The sequence below is a fragment of the Xiphias gladius genome, chromosome 11 (genome assembly GCF_016859285.1).
Source record: "Xiphias gladius isolate SHS-SW01 ecotype Sanya breed wild chromosome 11, ASM1685928v1, whole genome shotgun sequence".
In the NCBI taxonomy this organism is placed as follows: Eukaryota; Metazoa; Chordata; class Actinopteri; order Istiophoriformes; family Xiphiidae; genus Xiphias; species Xiphias gladius.
Window position 1 is genome coordinate 24,965,722 of NC_053410.1, and position 17,336 is coordinate 24,983,057.

The following is a 17,336-nucleotide window of genomic DNA, read 5'->3' on the forward strand; positions in this document are numbered from 1 at the left end:
AGTGTTGCCAATTTCGTGCCTTTGTCACTAGATTTACCGACTTTTCACACCCTTATAGCAAGTTTTCTTCACAAAAACACCTATTGACAAATCTAGTGACTTTTCAAACAGACCGTAGCCATTTTCTGTAGCAGGAACGAGGTCAGGCTTTCCCTCCACAGACACACCTCTCTCTGAATCTCATTCAGCTGACGTGAATAAGCTTCTAACTTTCTCTCTGAGTGATCAATTTACAAGTAGATACAGCCGAAATCACAGCACAGCCGTTTTCTTCAACTTATGTGTATGGTGATTTTGTCAGACGACGTTGCGGTTATAAAATCAGGATTTAACAGAGCAGAGCAGCATCTTGGAAATCGCTGGGAAGTGACTGCTGGTTAACATTTAGTCTCAATGGGCCGCGTTTCAGTCAGTATTTCATATTTGTTCCCTTTTCTGACAACAGAAACAGAAAAATGTAAATCAGAACAGCTTTATTGGGAATTGGTCTGTATAAAAATGCTATATATGTAAGCACAAAGAGTAGGAGAGAAGCAAACAGATAAAGGACGGTCCAGGCATGTACTAGGTTTTGAACTAGTCTTGTTTAAATTGATGGCACACGGGCTTCATTGCTCACAGTCAGATTAAGATTTTAGCTGTTAGCTTTATTCATCCTGTCTTATTCCACAGACCTGTACTGACAGACATAGTGTAGTACTCTGACCACCCTTCATCGTGTCTGTTTTGTTTCTAGCATTCTGGCTACAGAGTCACTTCTCTGTAATTGGTTGAGAGACTGAATGCATTACAAGTGATCGGAGGAGCATTAAGTCTTGAAAAACTCAAGTGTAAGTAAGTATAAGTAGAAAAAGTAGTGCAATATTATGACATATAAACATGTAATCCTTCAGACAGAGTTTTAGGAGCACTTTGATGTCCTATATTATTCAGTATGATCAGTCCACTTTTGACACTAAACTTGTCCCTCAAAATTTCCTTCAGTAAACTTCTGTGAAATCTCTGGACATTACAATGATAAACGAACAGCATGTTATGCCATTCACAGCCAAATGAATGGCATAACATACTAACATGTATAAAAAAGTCAGTTGTGATTTTTGTGAATCCTAAATGAGAAGCTTGTATTAAAAAGCAGAATTGATGGAAGTAAATGAGAAAACAAAGACAAAAAAAGGGAAATAAATCACGTCCTTGTACACAGACGTGTCCTACAGTCTGTTTACAAAGTGGACCTCTGGTCGCCCACAGGTGGGTCCTCCTCTCTGCACCACTGGAGTGAACTGGGGTGACTGGGCTGGGTTAGGCTGTCCATGGCAGACAGGATGGAGGAGAACAAGGGTTCTGTGTTGGTCTGCAGAGCTTCACACTGTCTCTCGACCAGCAGCAGGGTATTTCTTAGAACTGAAAATCAGGAGACAGAATACAAACAGACTTAGTGAAAAGATGATGAGATTAATGTTTTGCTTTTTCCATCTGAGCTTTTGTTGATAATGTTACAATTGACAGACTGACGTGGAGACGTGGTGTTGATGCAGCTGAGCAGAAGCTGTCCGGCATGCAGAACACAGGAGGTCAGGGGCTGATGGCTGCTCACCTCTCTCTGGAAACTCTGAAAACAAATTGTCACATTATGTTGCCAGCATAACACAACGTTTATATCAAGTGGTAACCACTGAGTGTTTGAAAAAATGTTTAGTATTTCTGTTTTTTCTTTTTTTTGAAGGCATCCAAATGGGAAACAAGAAGTCTGTTATTTTGTTTAGTTTCTCCACCGTGCTGCAAAGTGCATGAACCTCGTGGAAGCATGCAGAGTCAAAGAGAACGACCGAAAACTGAAAATGAATCGAATTTCAAATATGACGTGACAGCCCTATCATATACATTTTAACATGTCCACCCAGCCAGTGTAGTGGAAAGAGAACAACAGGAAAGTCTGCTGTCTGCACCACTCTGGAGTATAAGAGGATGTCGAGGCGCAGTCCTTACCTGATACTCAGCCAAAGACGACTTCACACTGTCAATGTCCACAGTGGGTGCAGCCAGCAGCTCCATCTTCTCTGACACTGTGTACAGCTGCTGGATGAGCTGCTCCAGGTGTGAACAGAAGACCTGAAACATGCACAATATCTGTTGGTCACATCGCAATGTGCACGGAAAGAAAAACCCTGCAGATCTTAGATTTCAAATGCAGTCAGAACGCTGTGTCACTACGAGGACAGTGTTCCACTGTATCATCCTATCATTTATAGGAATACTGCACTCTGACTTACAGTCAGACTCTTGTATGACAGGTCAGATCATGTCTCTACCTGGATGTGCTGCATCAGGGAATGACTTTGCTCTTGGCCCTCCTGGCTGCTCCTCTGGCTGCCAGGCAGGGTGAGGCCACACAGCTGCTCAACCAAAGCCTCCACCTCCCTGAGACTGGACCGACTCAGTCCCCCTCTAACAGGCTCCTGCCAGGCTCCAGAAGTCCTCCTCGCTGCCTCATAGCCCCTGTGGCCAGCTGCTGACGGACAGGAGTTGGTTTTTGAAAGTTTTGAGATGTAATTTTTCACAAACTAAATGCTATTCCCCATTTTTCTGGTGCAGAGGCAGGAGTCTCAGGGACAGATATCTCAGAACCTGGACAAATAAAACAATAACTATCTGCATGGAGAGATACCACTAGAGAGGAAGAGAGAAAAATATGTATAGTTGTAATTTGGGTGCACTGAACCTTTAAGAGTGTATAGGCCCAAAATCTGAACATCCAGCTAATACTTATATAATATATACCCGTCTGAGTGGCGTTCCTCTCCTCTCTGCCCAGCTCATCTTTTCCCTCCTCTGTGCCTTGACTGTTGCCGTCCTTTTCTTCGTCTTCGGCCTCCTGCTTTCCTGGCAGGGCGATGGAGGAGAGGATGGAAGGGGTGCCTGGCTCCAGAGACTCCCAGCTGGCTGTGATAGGCCTGAGCCGGGCTGTCACCTCCCTCACCTGCACATAGGGGGCATACTGTCAGTCTTTAGCTGAGGAACATTAAAGCTGAAAAACACTGATCCACTGTCTGTGTCTCCTTCCATCGTCTTTAATCTTCGATGAGGCGTACTTTTGTTGAAGAGCTGCTGATGCATCCGCATGACCCAGATTTTTGGTCTTTTAGATTATAGATATGTTCATCTGTTTAGTCAATAGAATCAAGAAGGCATGTTTTTGACCTCCATGTTACTGAGTTCTGAATAGGAATTTTCCATCCGTTCAGTAGGAGCTGATGTGGTTGCATCCTAAAACTACTGCATTTCGATGCAGCTCCAAATGAACACAGCTCTACTTTTTGAAATGAGTAGGTCGGTTTAAAGTGTCAGTCTCAAAGATTTCAGTCCTGGTCGATTTGGCAACACCTGTGGTTACTGGTGCTAACAGCAAAAGGGTTTAATACCAGAGGTCACAGAATTCTTGGGGCAGCAAAACAAACTATCGTTGTTTTAATAAAGAAGTCAGGTTATAATTGGCCTTCTTCCATCATTCTGTGAGCAACCGTGATATTATTTTATGACGCGCAAGGCGTGAGTCTGCGAACAGCAGGGCACAGTGAAAGGAGCTGGTTACCTCGCTGAGGACTCGGAGGTGTGCAGCCTGTCGCCTGCAGCTCTTCATCTAACGGATCACTGTGGCTGCTCCTTCCTGTCCCATTACTTCCTGCAATATTTCAAACTGATCTGCTGACCAACAACGCAGGAAATGACTGTTGTTTTGTTGGTGCACTTTTGATGACCTATAGCGGTAATTACTAAGCCGACTGTAAAAAGTCGACTCGGGCTTCGCAAGTTAAATGCTTTTAATGTGAGGCTGCATTAGTAGGAGACGTTCGGTTTGCATTGGCAGTAACTTAATACAGCACTTTTTTCTTTGAATGTCGCCACAGACGCCCAGTTCGTAAAACTGCAGATATATAAATATTGCAATACTTTCATCAGTGGACCATAAGCTCAATCGTGATCCTGTTACCTCATTCAGCGACAGAGAGTGACTTAACAGACATTGGTTTTAAATGAAAATCTTAGAGATTACATATTTAGCTAATAATTAGCTGTACTTAAGTTTTCAGGCCCCAGAAAGCTGTAGTGTTCTCTCCTGCCCAGTTTATACAACTGGTGAGGACAACTCTCAACATGCTTCTCTTAATATAAAGTGGAACAAATAATGAACGTTTGCTCTGCCAATGTCATTTCTTTTATCCAGATATGAGCCAGATTGTTGAATTACTGAGTTTAAAATTCTGAATTTCTCCTGTTTGTTATACTCAAGATAAATAATCATTCAATTCAGATTAGTAAAACAGAAAATAAGGAATCCTATGTGTTAGGTAAAACACAAAGGACTCATTATTCGTGTTTAGTATGTTTAACTGACACCGTGAAGTCTAACATTTAGGTTTCAGAGTCTTTCCTGTTACTCGCTGAAACACAATCCTCAACAGGTATTGGAAATTATTGGTAATATGTTTTATTCTATACGACGATGATGATGATGATGATGATGATGATGATGATGGAGCAATCTGGAGTGGCAGTTTCAGCCCGTACCATACGTCACATATTAAACCATGTAGGGTTCCATGGGCAAAGGTCAAGGAGGACACCACTATTGAAAGAAAGGCATAAAAAACACTAATGTTTGCAAAAACCACAGTGCCACAGTCTTTCTGGGATAATGTTCTATGGACAGATGAAAGCAAAGTAGAGCTCTTTGGGAATGCAGTGCTTCAGTTTGTTGATAGGTGACGAAAATTAATTCCATAAGGAAAAGAACACGCTACCTACAGTATAACATGGTGGAGGTTCTATCATGCTGTGGGGCTCCTTTGCTGCCTCTGGTACTGGAGGCAATGAATGTATCAAAGGAATGATGAGATCAGAAGATTACCAAGGCATTTTAGTGCGAAATGTGTTACCCAGGTTCAGAAAACTACATTTGAGGGGAAGGTCCTGGGTCTTTCAACGGGGCCATCGACCCAAAGCTACATTCCAGCAGCACAAATGAATGGTTGAAAATGAAAAGAAGCTTCTAGATGGCTACAAGAAACATTTAGAGGCTGTCATTGTTGCCAATGGTTCTGCAACCAAATATTAGTGAAGGGTGCCAATAATTGTGTCCTGGGTACATTTTGTGTTTGTGTTATTTCTCTGTTTTCCAAGTTTTTTTTTCTTTTATTCAGTAACCATGGACATTTTATTAAAATATCCTGGTTATACAAAATTGGTTTATTTGCATTTATTTCTGAAAATATTCTGAATTATGTACTTGAAATTCAGGGGTGCCAATAATTTTGATGAGGACTGTATTTGAATTTCAAAGTTGGCCATATATTTCATTCTGTAACCCAGCCTTTTAAGGTCATTCTGACTGACATTAAAAGTTCATAAAAAATGTAACTGAAGGCAATAAAGTGTTCCAAACTGTGTAGAATCAGCTACTTTAACCAGTTTTAAGTGATTTGTAGTAATGGGTTTCAAAATGCAAAAGCACCATTGTGGTCCTTGAGTAAAAGTTCACGAGTGTCCACAGCACTGACCTGTCTGGACAGCAGCTGCAGCTCCTCCAGCCTCTCTGGAAGAGGCCAAAACTCCTCATCCACCTCCCCACATACACACCTAGGTTGAGGAAAGACACTGGTGGAGCGGATAAAAGCAGTGGAGGAGGAGGAGGACAGTACATGGTGCTGATGTTGGTGATCATCATCACTCTTGTAACAATTCAGTCCACCTCTGTCCTTACTGCAGTCCAATGCCAAACCCACGGGATCTGTTTGGGAGAGCAGGGTACTGGAGGGCAGACCGTCTGAGGATCTGGTAAACTCTGGCAGGTCAGGGGACCTATAACCCGCGCCAAGAGGACCTGTTTCTCTGGACTGCCCTGTGCCGTTCAAAGAAAAGTCCAACCCTGACAGGCTGGTGGAGCTACAAAGGCGGTCCAGTTCAATCCCTGAGTCCTGCAGGTCTGTTTGCAGGAGAGAGCCTCCCTTGAGCGCGGAGCTATCCCACTCATTGATCACCTGTCTTGGTCTCAGAGGGTAGGTGTAGTCCAGCAAATCCTGGTACTCCCTGTTTGGATCCCAGCTGGCAGAGTGCCTGTCTGGAGATGGAGGCAAAGCTTTAGGGATGGCACAGGCCCAGTAGTTTGCCTGATAGGGAGACATGGGGTCACCACTTGTGTGTCCTCCAGAAGAGCATAGTTTGGTCCCCCCCCTACCTCTTCTCTCTGTCTTGCCTGGCCTTGAGTACTCTGAGCGAGGGGTGTATGTAGGATTCAGGACAGTGGAGGTCAGTTGCGGTCTCAGAGGAGGGTTTAGTCTCTGGGCCTCCAGGATGGAGCTTGAGAGGTTCCGCTGAGCTGATCTGCTGGCAGAGAAAGGTGATCCAAAAATGGGTTCTTCATGGTACAGCCTGCTCCTGAGATCTGAGACACCCAAGGGTGAGCCGAGGTCTTCGCTAGAGGCCGAGGGTGGTGAGATGTCTCTGTGAGTGAGGCTGAAGCTCTGTGGGGTCAGCTCTTCTCTCGGTCTGGTCAAGAAGTTCATGTCAGTGTGTCCTCTACTGCTAACACCTGCCTGTTTCTCCTACAAGGCAGAAAACTGACAGAATTAAACAATGATATTGTAACATTGCTGGCTTATCTATTAAAGTAAAAGCTTTCTGGCATTCAGACAGACAACATAAATATCCTGTAATGGCTCTAGTCAGACATGATAGAATGGTTACAGATAGAGATGCAATGCTTCTGTGATATTGAGTGTGTGGTCCACAGAGGGAGTGCTGTCACTGTTGCAGAGCAGCACAGTTGAGTATGAATGAAGAAGAGTGTCCTCACTTCTCTCTCAGGCTACACAACTGATGGATTTTAAAACTGACTTTGCTGTTGAAGTCTTATTTAGTGACCATCGAGAGTGTGAGGGAGACCTGCTCCCTCTTCTCACAGTGAATCCACTGATACTTTTTCTCATTAATATAATCATTTATTAGAGGATCCTGCTGCCTGTCTTATTACCTCCGACAGCACCAAGGACAGTTTACAGTGCCAAGGCAATAGGTTGTGAAATTCCTATTAGGTCAGATGCTGTAAATAAAGTGTTTTATATAAACACTGTAAGCAGTTGACGTGAATGAAACTAGAATTTTTAGAGAAACTGATTTCTTTTTACAACAGAACATTAGTGTTCCTGCATATTAAAAACAGATATATAAAAATGATTTTATGAATAAATTTGAAATATTTTAGTTAGAGTTTTAATCAAAGTTGTTTCATACGCTATTACAAGAAAAAATTGAAGTTTTGATATGAAAAAGCACAACATTATTAAATAAAACTGTAATTTTATGAGATTAGTCAATCTCAAGATTAGTAATTTTAGTATATATATATGGACAGTTAAAGAATAGCCAAACGTGCGCACGTAATCTCATCAGTACATCCACAATTCTTGAAAACTATATGAGATCAACCTTTTTCTCATGTTGCAGACTCTTCTCATTGTACAATGACTTCTCTCATAGTATCATGACTGAAGGCTGCCATGATTATAAGGCTGTGTTATTATGTATTGCAGTGACAGGAGTTATGTGAGAGTAGCAGCAGACTTGACCTGGGCTGCTCGAACTAGCTGGGGGGCTTTGAATCATTCAGTCACCCAATTCATGTGGAATACATTATTATGTAAATGAAGAATATGTAAACTATTAGTATGTGACATCTCGGCTCTGACTGTCTCGATCCCCGCAAGGAAACATCTTGCAACAATACCAAACCTACCGCCACAACCACATTAGAGTAAGAGGCCACTATTAGGAATCTATTAATCTGCTACTGGCATCAGCTACTGTGCTGCCATTCTCCTACGGTACCTTGACCAAGAGGGGATTATACTATGTAGCGACACTGCTTCGTGTGGCCATGGCACCATCCCCCTTGATGCTGTTCCTCTGCTTTAGCACCTCGGACCATCACGGGAACATGATATCTAGTGAATTGAGATGGACGAATCTAAACCCAGCATTCCATGTGACATGCAACAGCAGGCTAAGACAAGCTACTGTGTAGCAAATAATCAAAATCCTAAATTAATAAATCAACTTGATTGATATAGGAATACTCTCCCAATCACAAGCTTCATCCAGATTGAATTGTATGCAAGATAATTTTAATTGTACTCATAATACTCTGCAATATTCAAAAGGTGAGTACTCATATCACCAGTTAACCACAATTTACGCATCATAATGCACATGCTAGACAAACCAGGAATGAGCTCACCCGCCACAAGACACTTAAGTCAAAGAAATGCCAAGGGGAAGATCAGCGCAGTAGCAGCCATCAGGGCGCCAGAGCCAACCAAATGCTGATACTTAGCCAATTCCTGTATCAAAAACTCAAAGTCACACGCACCGACGCGCCCCAGCATCTGCTTACGCACTCATTTGCACCTGCATATGCAGAATACTCGCACCGTGAAGCCTCGTATGAAGCCGATTGCCAGGCAAGCTCAGATTGAACATAGATAAAACACCCACGCTAACCCTGCATATATAAACGTGCACACGCAAGCACAAGCACCAAAAACGGAGCTTTGACCACAGAGCGCCGATTCCCGGCAACTCAGCGGAGAGCCAACACTTTGAAAGCCGAACCTGAACCACCACAGCATGGGTGGGAAAATTCTGGCCTCAGCCCCACTCTGTGCGTCTGTTTCCCGCAGCCAAATGTACGCTGCCGGCAGCAACAGCCGAGGGGAACGTGACGCAAACACAGTAAGTAATTCACTCCTTAAACCCCCAGAAGTGACATAATTAATCTGATGTGGCAGTTGCTTTTAATATGATATAATAAAGTTGTTATGGTGCTTTTGAAACGCTGTCAGCGGCGGCAGCAACAGTAGCAAGCAGTGGCATAGCGTTTGGGTGAGCGGTGTCCGCAGGCATGCGTCGACAGAATGAGCAGAACACTGATGGCTTAAGTTCACCGCCATGATTAATGGGCTGTGTTGGATGTGTGTTGCAGGGACAAGAGTCTGCCATGTGACCGTAGCAGCAGACTCGAGTTGGGCTGCTTGAAATAGTAGGCATGGCTTCATTTCATTCTTGACATTTTTAGCAGTGTGGGAAGTGTTGTGGAAATATTATTAGGTCCCACTTGGTCAGATTGTTGTTACGACTTTTACAGGAAAGTGACTCTGGGACTGGGATTCACATAAAATCACATTCACATTTATATCTCAAATGGTCAAAACATGCAGTGTCATTTTCTCTAGGAACCTAATAAATACTCACTGTGCTCCTCACCTGTGTGTGCCTCTGTGGATGTGTCTTCTTTAAGATAGACGTATGCTGTTCTGCAGAGAAGAGAGGCTTTCTCATCACGTACTGTCTGTCTGTCAGATACCTGGAAGTAGGCGCCAGAGAAACACTTTTGTGTGGCCCTCCTCTGTCTCCCTCTCTCTGTTTCTTGTCTCTTTCACTGTCTTTTGTAGTCAAACTCGAGCATCTTCTACTGTGTTTAAATTCTGGGAGATGCATCTTCCATCGCTGGCTGCATCCCTTGGCTTCCATTGGTGAGAGGAGACTAAGGAAGGTCCTGTCAACTAAAGGAATATAAAGACTTTCAGTGGTATGAAATAAGACTTTGTTTTCTAAGAAAGGTTAAGATGTCCTGTATGTGTATAATGACAATTTTTAATTATATTTATTATTCGATTTCTTTGGTTTCATTCATTTACCTTGGAGGAGCTGCAACGTTGTGGCAGAGTTTTCTATCCAGTTTTTTCTCAACAACAAACTTCATGCTGCTGTGTTAAGGCACATAGGAGCCCTATGATGACACAGGAAAGAAGTAGAGTACATAAAGATAAAAAGTAACACACTCACAGACACTTTGAGAAGTAAAAATAGCAGAAAACTTGTCTCATTTCTCTAAAAACAAAAACTCATCAGAATAATTATAAATTATACTATAATTAACAATTAATTAATTACTACAATAACACTTAGTTAAACTTTAATGCAGCTGTAATATAGATTTTTTGGCCACTTGGGGGCAGCAGAACAAGCTGAAAACACTACACGTGGCATGTTTTCATGGTATAAAGTTCTTAAGGCAAACAGAGTTCCCAACAGAATTCTGTAAAGGTCTGAAACTGAGACCCATACCCGTGTCTTTAAGACCAACCGGACAAAACCCGACTGTCGATCTGAAACTCAAACCTGACCCAAGACCCAAAGCTGTTAGAGCCAAAAATGAAATCCCAACAGTTCTGAAAAAATGATTAATGTTTAAGTCATGTTTAAATGTCTGGGATTTTATAGACTGAACAATTAATTAAAAAATTGAAAGACTGATATTGAAAATAACTAAAAGATAAATAACATTTTAATATACCCAGACCTTGAATCTGGCCCAAGCCTGAAACTTTACTCAACAAAACAACCCAAACCCTGATATTTTGACCTCTACAGCAGACATAGAAATACATGATCATTCATTTGGAGTGGTGTTTGTCCAACTGATGAATATAAGCCCATTAATCACTCTCTTTTAGCTCTGTTGTTGGTCTCTACCAGGTGTTGAGGGAAACATCTGTTTTTTTAGCTGCTAAGTGCTCCACTACAGCCAGCTGCCATCACACTGTTCAATGCACACAAATAATTATTTTGGTGTATATACAGTACACTTTTGCATGTATAACTTATATATTTATGTATTGTTATGTTATACATTGTATACTGTGTGTGTATATATTTAATCTATAATATATATATATATATATATATATATATATATATATACACACACACAGTATACACAGGTCTGAGAATGCAGTCTTAATGAGATCAGTCAGGTGAGGAGCAATGTATCATTACATTGCCCGGACCCAACTGAAGGCTTATCAGGCCTGCTGCTTAGTGATCCCACAACAAAAGGTAGAGACCTTCCACTCACTATGCCACTAGAAGTGTGTATGTGTATGTGTATGTGTACACACACACACATATATGTACACTTTAATTACTAGAAATTGTACTCCTTGCAATCCATAGGATTAACAACAAATGGAGATTACAGTTTTAAATCAGTAATGCACTCCTTGTAAACGTGTTTCACATAAACACACACTTCCAGTTACATAGTGAGTCGAAGGCCTCTACTTTTTGTTGTGGGATCACTAAGCAGCAGGCCTGATAAGCCTGCAGTTGGGTCCAGGCAATGTAATGATACGTTGCTCCTCACCTGACTGATCTCATTAAGACTGCATGCTCAGACCTGCCAGCGCTCACTGCACCAACAAGGGAGAATACTGTCTGTCCAGTGGGACCATGTGCTCAGAGCCTTGGACAAATCATGAGGACAACTCTCACACCACTGTGCACTGTTACTGCTTTGTCGGAAAACAGCTGGCTCAGCTGCATTCTGTGCTGAGAACAATGGCAGGGTTGGTCTGTCTGCTACACACCAGTGGCTGTCCAACAAAGTGCAAATATGGAACTCCTACTGGGTGAAATAAAAATGTTTGAAATGTTTCTATGACAGAGTCCATTCAATACTGGACTTTCAGTAACGTTGCACCACTGCACCAATCCAACCTTTTCTCTCCTGATACGGATCTCTCCATATAGTACCTACACTCTCAGGACCACAAGTGTCTGGAAATGTTGAGAAAACATTTCACTTTCATTAACTGATATCCAACTGGACACTAAAAACAGAAATTATAAAAATATTTTAAAAAAAAAGAATGGATTCATCATTTAATAAATAGACTAAATGATTAAGCTGTTAGAATTCCCCCTGTGTAGCATTACTAAGCTAACTAACATCTGGCTGGAGCTCACTGAAACTTTTGTCAACATTTTAGAGATTTATTTTATGATAGGGTTAGTGATAATTTTCCTCCTATGACAAGTCAAAATGCCTTATGTGAAAAAGCAGGTTGTGAAAGATGGGTTAATGACTGGGTTTCATAGTCATTAACCCATTTGACATAGTCGGCCGTGTCCAATAGCCAAGTCTTGGAATGAAAATTTGACCTCATGATCAAAGACAGTTATAGATTTAATGTGATTAAGCAGCAGGAATGAAATAATCTAAAATTGGCAAAATCTGGACTGAAATCAGGTACTGTCTGATCAAAGAATAAATCAATCTGAGCACACATTAGATATCTTGGGTTTTCGGTACTCGGTGTAACAGACACGTTTAGGTTAGTACCAAAAACCCACTGAAGTTTGATACCCAGCCTTGGTGATGGCCTGATGTCTAAAGCGAGTACAACTAATTAACTGTGGGGGATTCTCTGCTTCTTTAACAGAGAAGACTGTGTGAAAGTCTTCATGGGTTCAAAATGTAATATGCTTCAGGAAATTTACCAAGCTCGATGTGCAAAAATCAATCTTAAAAAAAAAAGAGACCCAAGGACAATTAGTCTTGATCGAAAACAGATCACCATCACTAACAGCAGATGATGCTCCATTATCAATTCATCTGTCAATTATTTCCATTACTAATGTCTGTTGACAAAAAGGTTGCAGCAGTCATATGAGGGTATACATGTGCACCATTATACCACTACTGTAAACATTGCGAGAAAAGCAACCCGCCATGTACATAAACAGAGAACACCCTGTAATGATCCTGCTGACAGGTTGGATCATCCAGAGAAAACGAGGTTTGGAGATTCGCCTAAAGTCAAAATAGTCACTTCAAATAATCTCACTGTACAAACTTCAACTGTGTAGATAAAGCACAGGTCAGGTAACCATCTGGTACTGTGTGTAAATAACTAATGACGTTGTGCCAGCTGTGTGTCAAATGCCGCACCGTACTTTCAAAAACTGGAGACTGCAGATGTACCTCACATCCTTCTGCTGCTGCAGGTTACAGGTGTTTCACTGAAAATAAACTTGATGCATTCTAACGACAGGTGTGAGTTCCGTTATTACCGGCTTCTCAAAGTGACTATGACTAGACTCAACCGAAAGGATGTTTTTTGAATTTCGAGAAGTGTGTGCCTCAGCCAACACGCTGAGAATTGTTAGCGAGGATGTCCTAGAAAACCAAAACACAAGTAGATACAATTTGCTGACAACATCAAGGGGGCTTTTGCCTCCATAAGTTGCGGGTATCACTACCTCGTTTCCCCCCCACATCCCTGTCCACGTCGTGCACCCCTTCAGCAACATCTTCCTGTACTGTACTGTGCTAGTGGGACACACAAAGACAGAAATGTGGGGGAGAGATGAGCGAGGCAGTGCGAAGCGGCAGGAGGTCCGTCAGAGCAGGCGGAAACGCTCTGATTTTAGACGAATCTGATGACATGTCAAACGGCTGGGTATGTGTCAAGACAGAGACTGGATGCTTTGAAGGGCCCTAAGCGCTGCTTTCAGTGTGCACTGACACTGCTGCCTTCAGCTGGCTGTTTGAATATGATAAAACAGGCGGCCGGGGGCTTTGTTTTCTATCACTTCCCCTTAACTGGCAACAAGAGGAAACGACTGTATTTGAATATCAGTCCAGAGCGTGCGATGTCACCAAACCAGCCAGACGGTGTTTCACACCAGACGACACCAAAGGTTAAACAAAGCCAGAATATCTCACGTGGGGACGAATGCAGACACGCGTGCACGGCCACGGTAACGGCTGCGGTGCATGTCGCAGAGAAGGAGGGATCTCAGCACTGTCACCATGAAGGGTGTTAGGCTCTTCACGTCAATAACATTGCATCTCCAGAGAGATACAGTACCTGGTTATATTCCACTTTAGTGAGCACACTTCACTCGCTGTGCGGAGACACACAGACTCCTCAAACAGCACCAGAAGTTTGGGGTTTTTCCAGTTTACAACTCTAGGAAAACAGAGAGAAGCAGCAAATCCTCACACTGGACCAGCTGCAGATTACTGGACGACTGGTGTTTTGGCTTGTTAAATGTCTTGATTGATTAATCACTTGTCAATCAACCTATCAATTACCCAACTACTTGTTCCTGCTCTAGGTTTGTTGACATCCACTAGGCCAGTGGGGTTTTTTTTTCCTTTTGGACCTCCTGCTGGCTTCAGAGCACTGTTGACTCAGATTCACAGCAGACACCGGGTCCCGTCAGAGCAAGGAAAGCGCAGAGAGGAACACTGGACGTTCACCCCGTTTCCGGTGTTGTCAGGACTGGGAAATGTGTGGGCCAGTCACGCGGAGCAGTTGGCTGGTTACAACACACTCACAGTTGTTTAAGGTCAGCCATTGACACTGAGCCGACGCTGACATCCAGTGGGTCCGGCACAGGGGGTCACCATGGCAACACGCGCACAGGTGACCCACACGGGGAGCCTACCGTGTAAGGTTCAGAGTCCTGGGCTTACTCACGTCCTCGCCACAGCCAGTTAAAAGCTCTTTTTTATTCCTATGTGTGTGTTCAGCTGCTGACTAGAGAAGTCTGGATGTGAAGACGAGAGTTAAGAGACTAAACAAAACATGAAACCTACACAATGCTACAAGGCGGAAAGTTGAAGCAGCAGTGACAGTCCTGGCTTTGTGGTTTCACTCCTATGAAAGATGCATGACACGTATTAAACTCGTTTCAAACATCTCGCGGTTGGATGTGTACAAACCGGATGGAAGAGCCACTAGGCGTGTCACCCTTCTTTGGGATCTTCTCGTAAATTCGGCGCCAGCACGACCCTCTGAGCCGTGCTTCCTCTCGCTAAAGCCGTCCCACTTATGGTACCCGACTCTTTCCCGGCGCCTGCCGCCGAGCGTTCGGCCTCGCGGAGGTGCCGAGGCAGCTTCACAGTCGCGGCGAGACAAAGGAGGGAAGTGTGGGTCTTTGCGACAAGCGGCGCCGTGGCTTGGCTCGCTGCGTCCCGTTGTCGTAGCTGGGAGCGGCGGCTTCGTGTAGTCGCAGCCTCCTTCCTCCGACCGCGCTGCCTTCACGAGCTTCCCCTCAGATCCGGTCGCGTAGCACAGCTCCCGCCCTGAAGGCTCCGCTCGGTTCTAATAAATAAGTACTTTTCTTTTTATACAGTGTGCGTAACGTGAACAGTGTGCGGGATGTAGCTACATTTAAAAGGACACAAAAGTAATGATGCGCACAAATGTTCACAGTCTTGGCGCAAGTGTCTTTTGTTGGGTAGGGAAACGTCGTAATTCCAATATCGCTGAGGGCCTTGAAGGCAACGTAGCATGCCGCTGAGATGAGCGTTCAACTGCGGGATTGTGCTGATGTGGCGCTTTAGTCCCCTTTAGCGGGAGAAGGAAGAACTGCATGCATCGTTATCATACATCACTGATAAGACACTTGCAGCAAGTACTTCTACTAATACCAGCACTAGCAGTACTGCCTCTGCCACTACAATGATGATGATAATAAATAAAGCTTTTACAACAAACCTACTGAAACGTTTAACCTCTCAATAGAGGATTGATTCGATTTTTCTCTGGAAACACACAAACAGGAGGCACTTATGATCCATTACAAACCAAAGGCACATCCTGTCTGGAACGACTGGTGTCAACTTGGACCGGTGTTACCGGTAGGAATATGGTTTAGAGATTGTTTTGAAAATGAGGCAGCAGAAGTGTTTTCTAAACTGTCCAGCATTGTCTCGGTGTGACCACAAAGGGAAAACAGGGTCAGTTTATCCTGTCCTTCTAAAACGGCTTGTTCTAACTTACAGCTTGACCTAATCGATGAATTTGGCAAGCCTACATGGTCGGATATTTTCAGCTAAAAAGTTATCGGTCTGACGGACATATATAGCTGAAAAATATGTGGTGAAGACTTGTACATAGAATCACTTTTCCTTTTATTGATCTTAACGTTGAGGACACAGGAACAGTCTCACGTGCAACACAAAAACATCCGTGTGCAAAATGTCTCAGAGCTTCACTTATTAGATTTCTGATGACATTTTTTTCCCCAAACAAAATGCATAACATTAACAGCCAGGACACGCTTCAAGTACACTTGTGCTAAACTAGTTTCGTTGTCCAACATGTATGTTTATAAGTATTAACAAAGTCATAGTCAGAAACAGTTTACATCTTCCTCTCACCTTCTGATCTGAAACACTTTTTCTGACCTTTACAGCAAAAACAATCAATGGTTTAAAAACTGGTAACTGACTCTACATCTCCATAATGCAGCTGAGTTACATCAGATTTATGGGTAGAGAACTAGAAGTCGACACAGCGGCCCTTTCTTTCCCAGTCTCCGTAGCGGGTGGGTTCTGGACCCCGAGGCCCCCCCTTCTCCTTGGTTACAGGGTTCACGTCATCAGGGAACTCTGGAGGACAACAAGACACTGGTTCAGTCGGAAAGGTGCTGCTTCAGTTCAGATGGTTTACATTCTGTAAAGCACCAGTTTATTAGCTCCGCCAAGCTGAAACTCATGCGGTCAGCTCTAAGCCCAACCCTTCATATACAATTTCTTGACTCAATGCCCACCTACTAGCGCCTTCCTGAGCTTTCAACCACAGTGCACGGTCTTCCCTAACCAATAAGAGCTGTAACTTCCTAAGCTCAACACTGTCACATGACGACTGAGAAAATGAAACCTAGGGAGGTGTGGTTGAAAGTTCTGGAAAATACTAGTAAGTGGACCTTGAGTTTAGCATTGTTTTACTGAAGTACTGTCTCCAAAGTCACGAATGAACTTTGACAGGTGCTGATTTCACTTTAATGTCATTAAGCAGGCTGCAGGTTGTACTGCTGAGGACCGGTATTCTGGTAGTGTTTACACTGTATAAAACCATGGAAACACATCTTCTTATATTGCATTACAGTTCAGAAGAACGTCGACTACAGCCCCTGAAACAGATTCAGCACAAACCAAACCTTGGAGCCTCCACGGAGGAGGGCTGCTGGATTAGGTTGACTTAGTTCGGGCTGGGTGGAGCTGATAAACTGGACACTGAGCGTGTTTACTGTAAAAACGATCGCTTCATGTTTATCTAATGGACGATGTGAACGTTATGTGATTTCTAAATTAGACAAGGCTGATCCGATTCTTCAGAAGCCAATACACGGGACTCCGTTTTGATTACAGGCGCGCTGATGTGCACGATGTACTTCTTTGGTGTTTCTTCCGACCCCTGAGTGCAGTTTGTGTCCAGAGCAGAGACACAAAGTCTCCCGCTGCATCATCCTCACTTTCTAGGACATCTCTGCTCTTCTCCTCGGTGCTGTCAAACCGACCCTGCGGGGTTTTCGCTTTCTTCAGCGGCTCCTTGTCCGTCGCCGCTCCGCCGGCTGCTCGTGAACACCCTGCGGGGGACACAGTTTGGGAATGAAGCCCCGAGAGACAACACGGCAGTCCG

General features: G+C 43.4%; 2 protein-coding genes across 7 annotated transcripts in view; both read right to left on the reverse strand.

Moving 5' to 3' along the window:
* Positions 1-458: 458 nt before the first annotated feature.
* cep68 (centrosomal protein 68) lies at positions 459-14,925 on the reverse strand. Of its 6 annotated transcripts, XM_040140191.1 has the most exons (10): positions 14,630-14,925; positions 9,753-9,844; positions 9,307-9,617; positions 6,236-6,602; positions 5,559-6,118; positions 2,782-2,980; positions 2,313-2,512; positions 1,990-2,112; positions 1,516-1,612; positions 459-1,404 (listed from the first exon to the last, which is right to left on the reverse strand). In XM_040140191.1, the coding sequence occupies exons 3-10, from the start codon at positions 9,583-9,585 to the stop codon at positions 1,223-1,225; spliced, it is 2,007 nt and encodes a 668-aa protein (XP_039996125.1). In that variant the 5' UTR covers positions 9,586-9,617; positions 9,753-9,844; positions 14,630-14,925; the 3' UTR covers positions 459-1,222. The 6 variants fall into 6 exon arrangements, with proteins under 6 accessions (XP_039996125.1, XP_039996123.1, XP_039996122.1 ...); XM_040140189.1 differs by having other exon boundaries at positions 5,559-6,602; positions 9,319-9,617; XM_040140188.1 differs by having other exon boundaries at positions 2,313-2,509; positions 5,559-6,602.
* An 877-nt stretch (positions 14,926-15,802) lies between these two features.
* sdhaf4 (succinate dehydrogenase complex assembly factor 4) overlaps positions 15,803-17,336 on the reverse strand; it is a 1,867-nt gene continuing 333 nt past the window's right edge. The window contains exons 2-3 of the mRNA XM_040139418.1: positions 17,170-17,283; positions 15,803-16,303 (exon numbers count right to left, since the gene is read on the reverse strand). Coding sequence (XP_039995352.1) covers positions 16,194-16,303; positions 17,170-17,283 — 224 coding nt within the window. The 3' untranslated portion in view covers positions 15,803-16,193. The remainder of the gene's footprint in view (positions 16,304-17,169; positions 17,284-17,336) is intronic.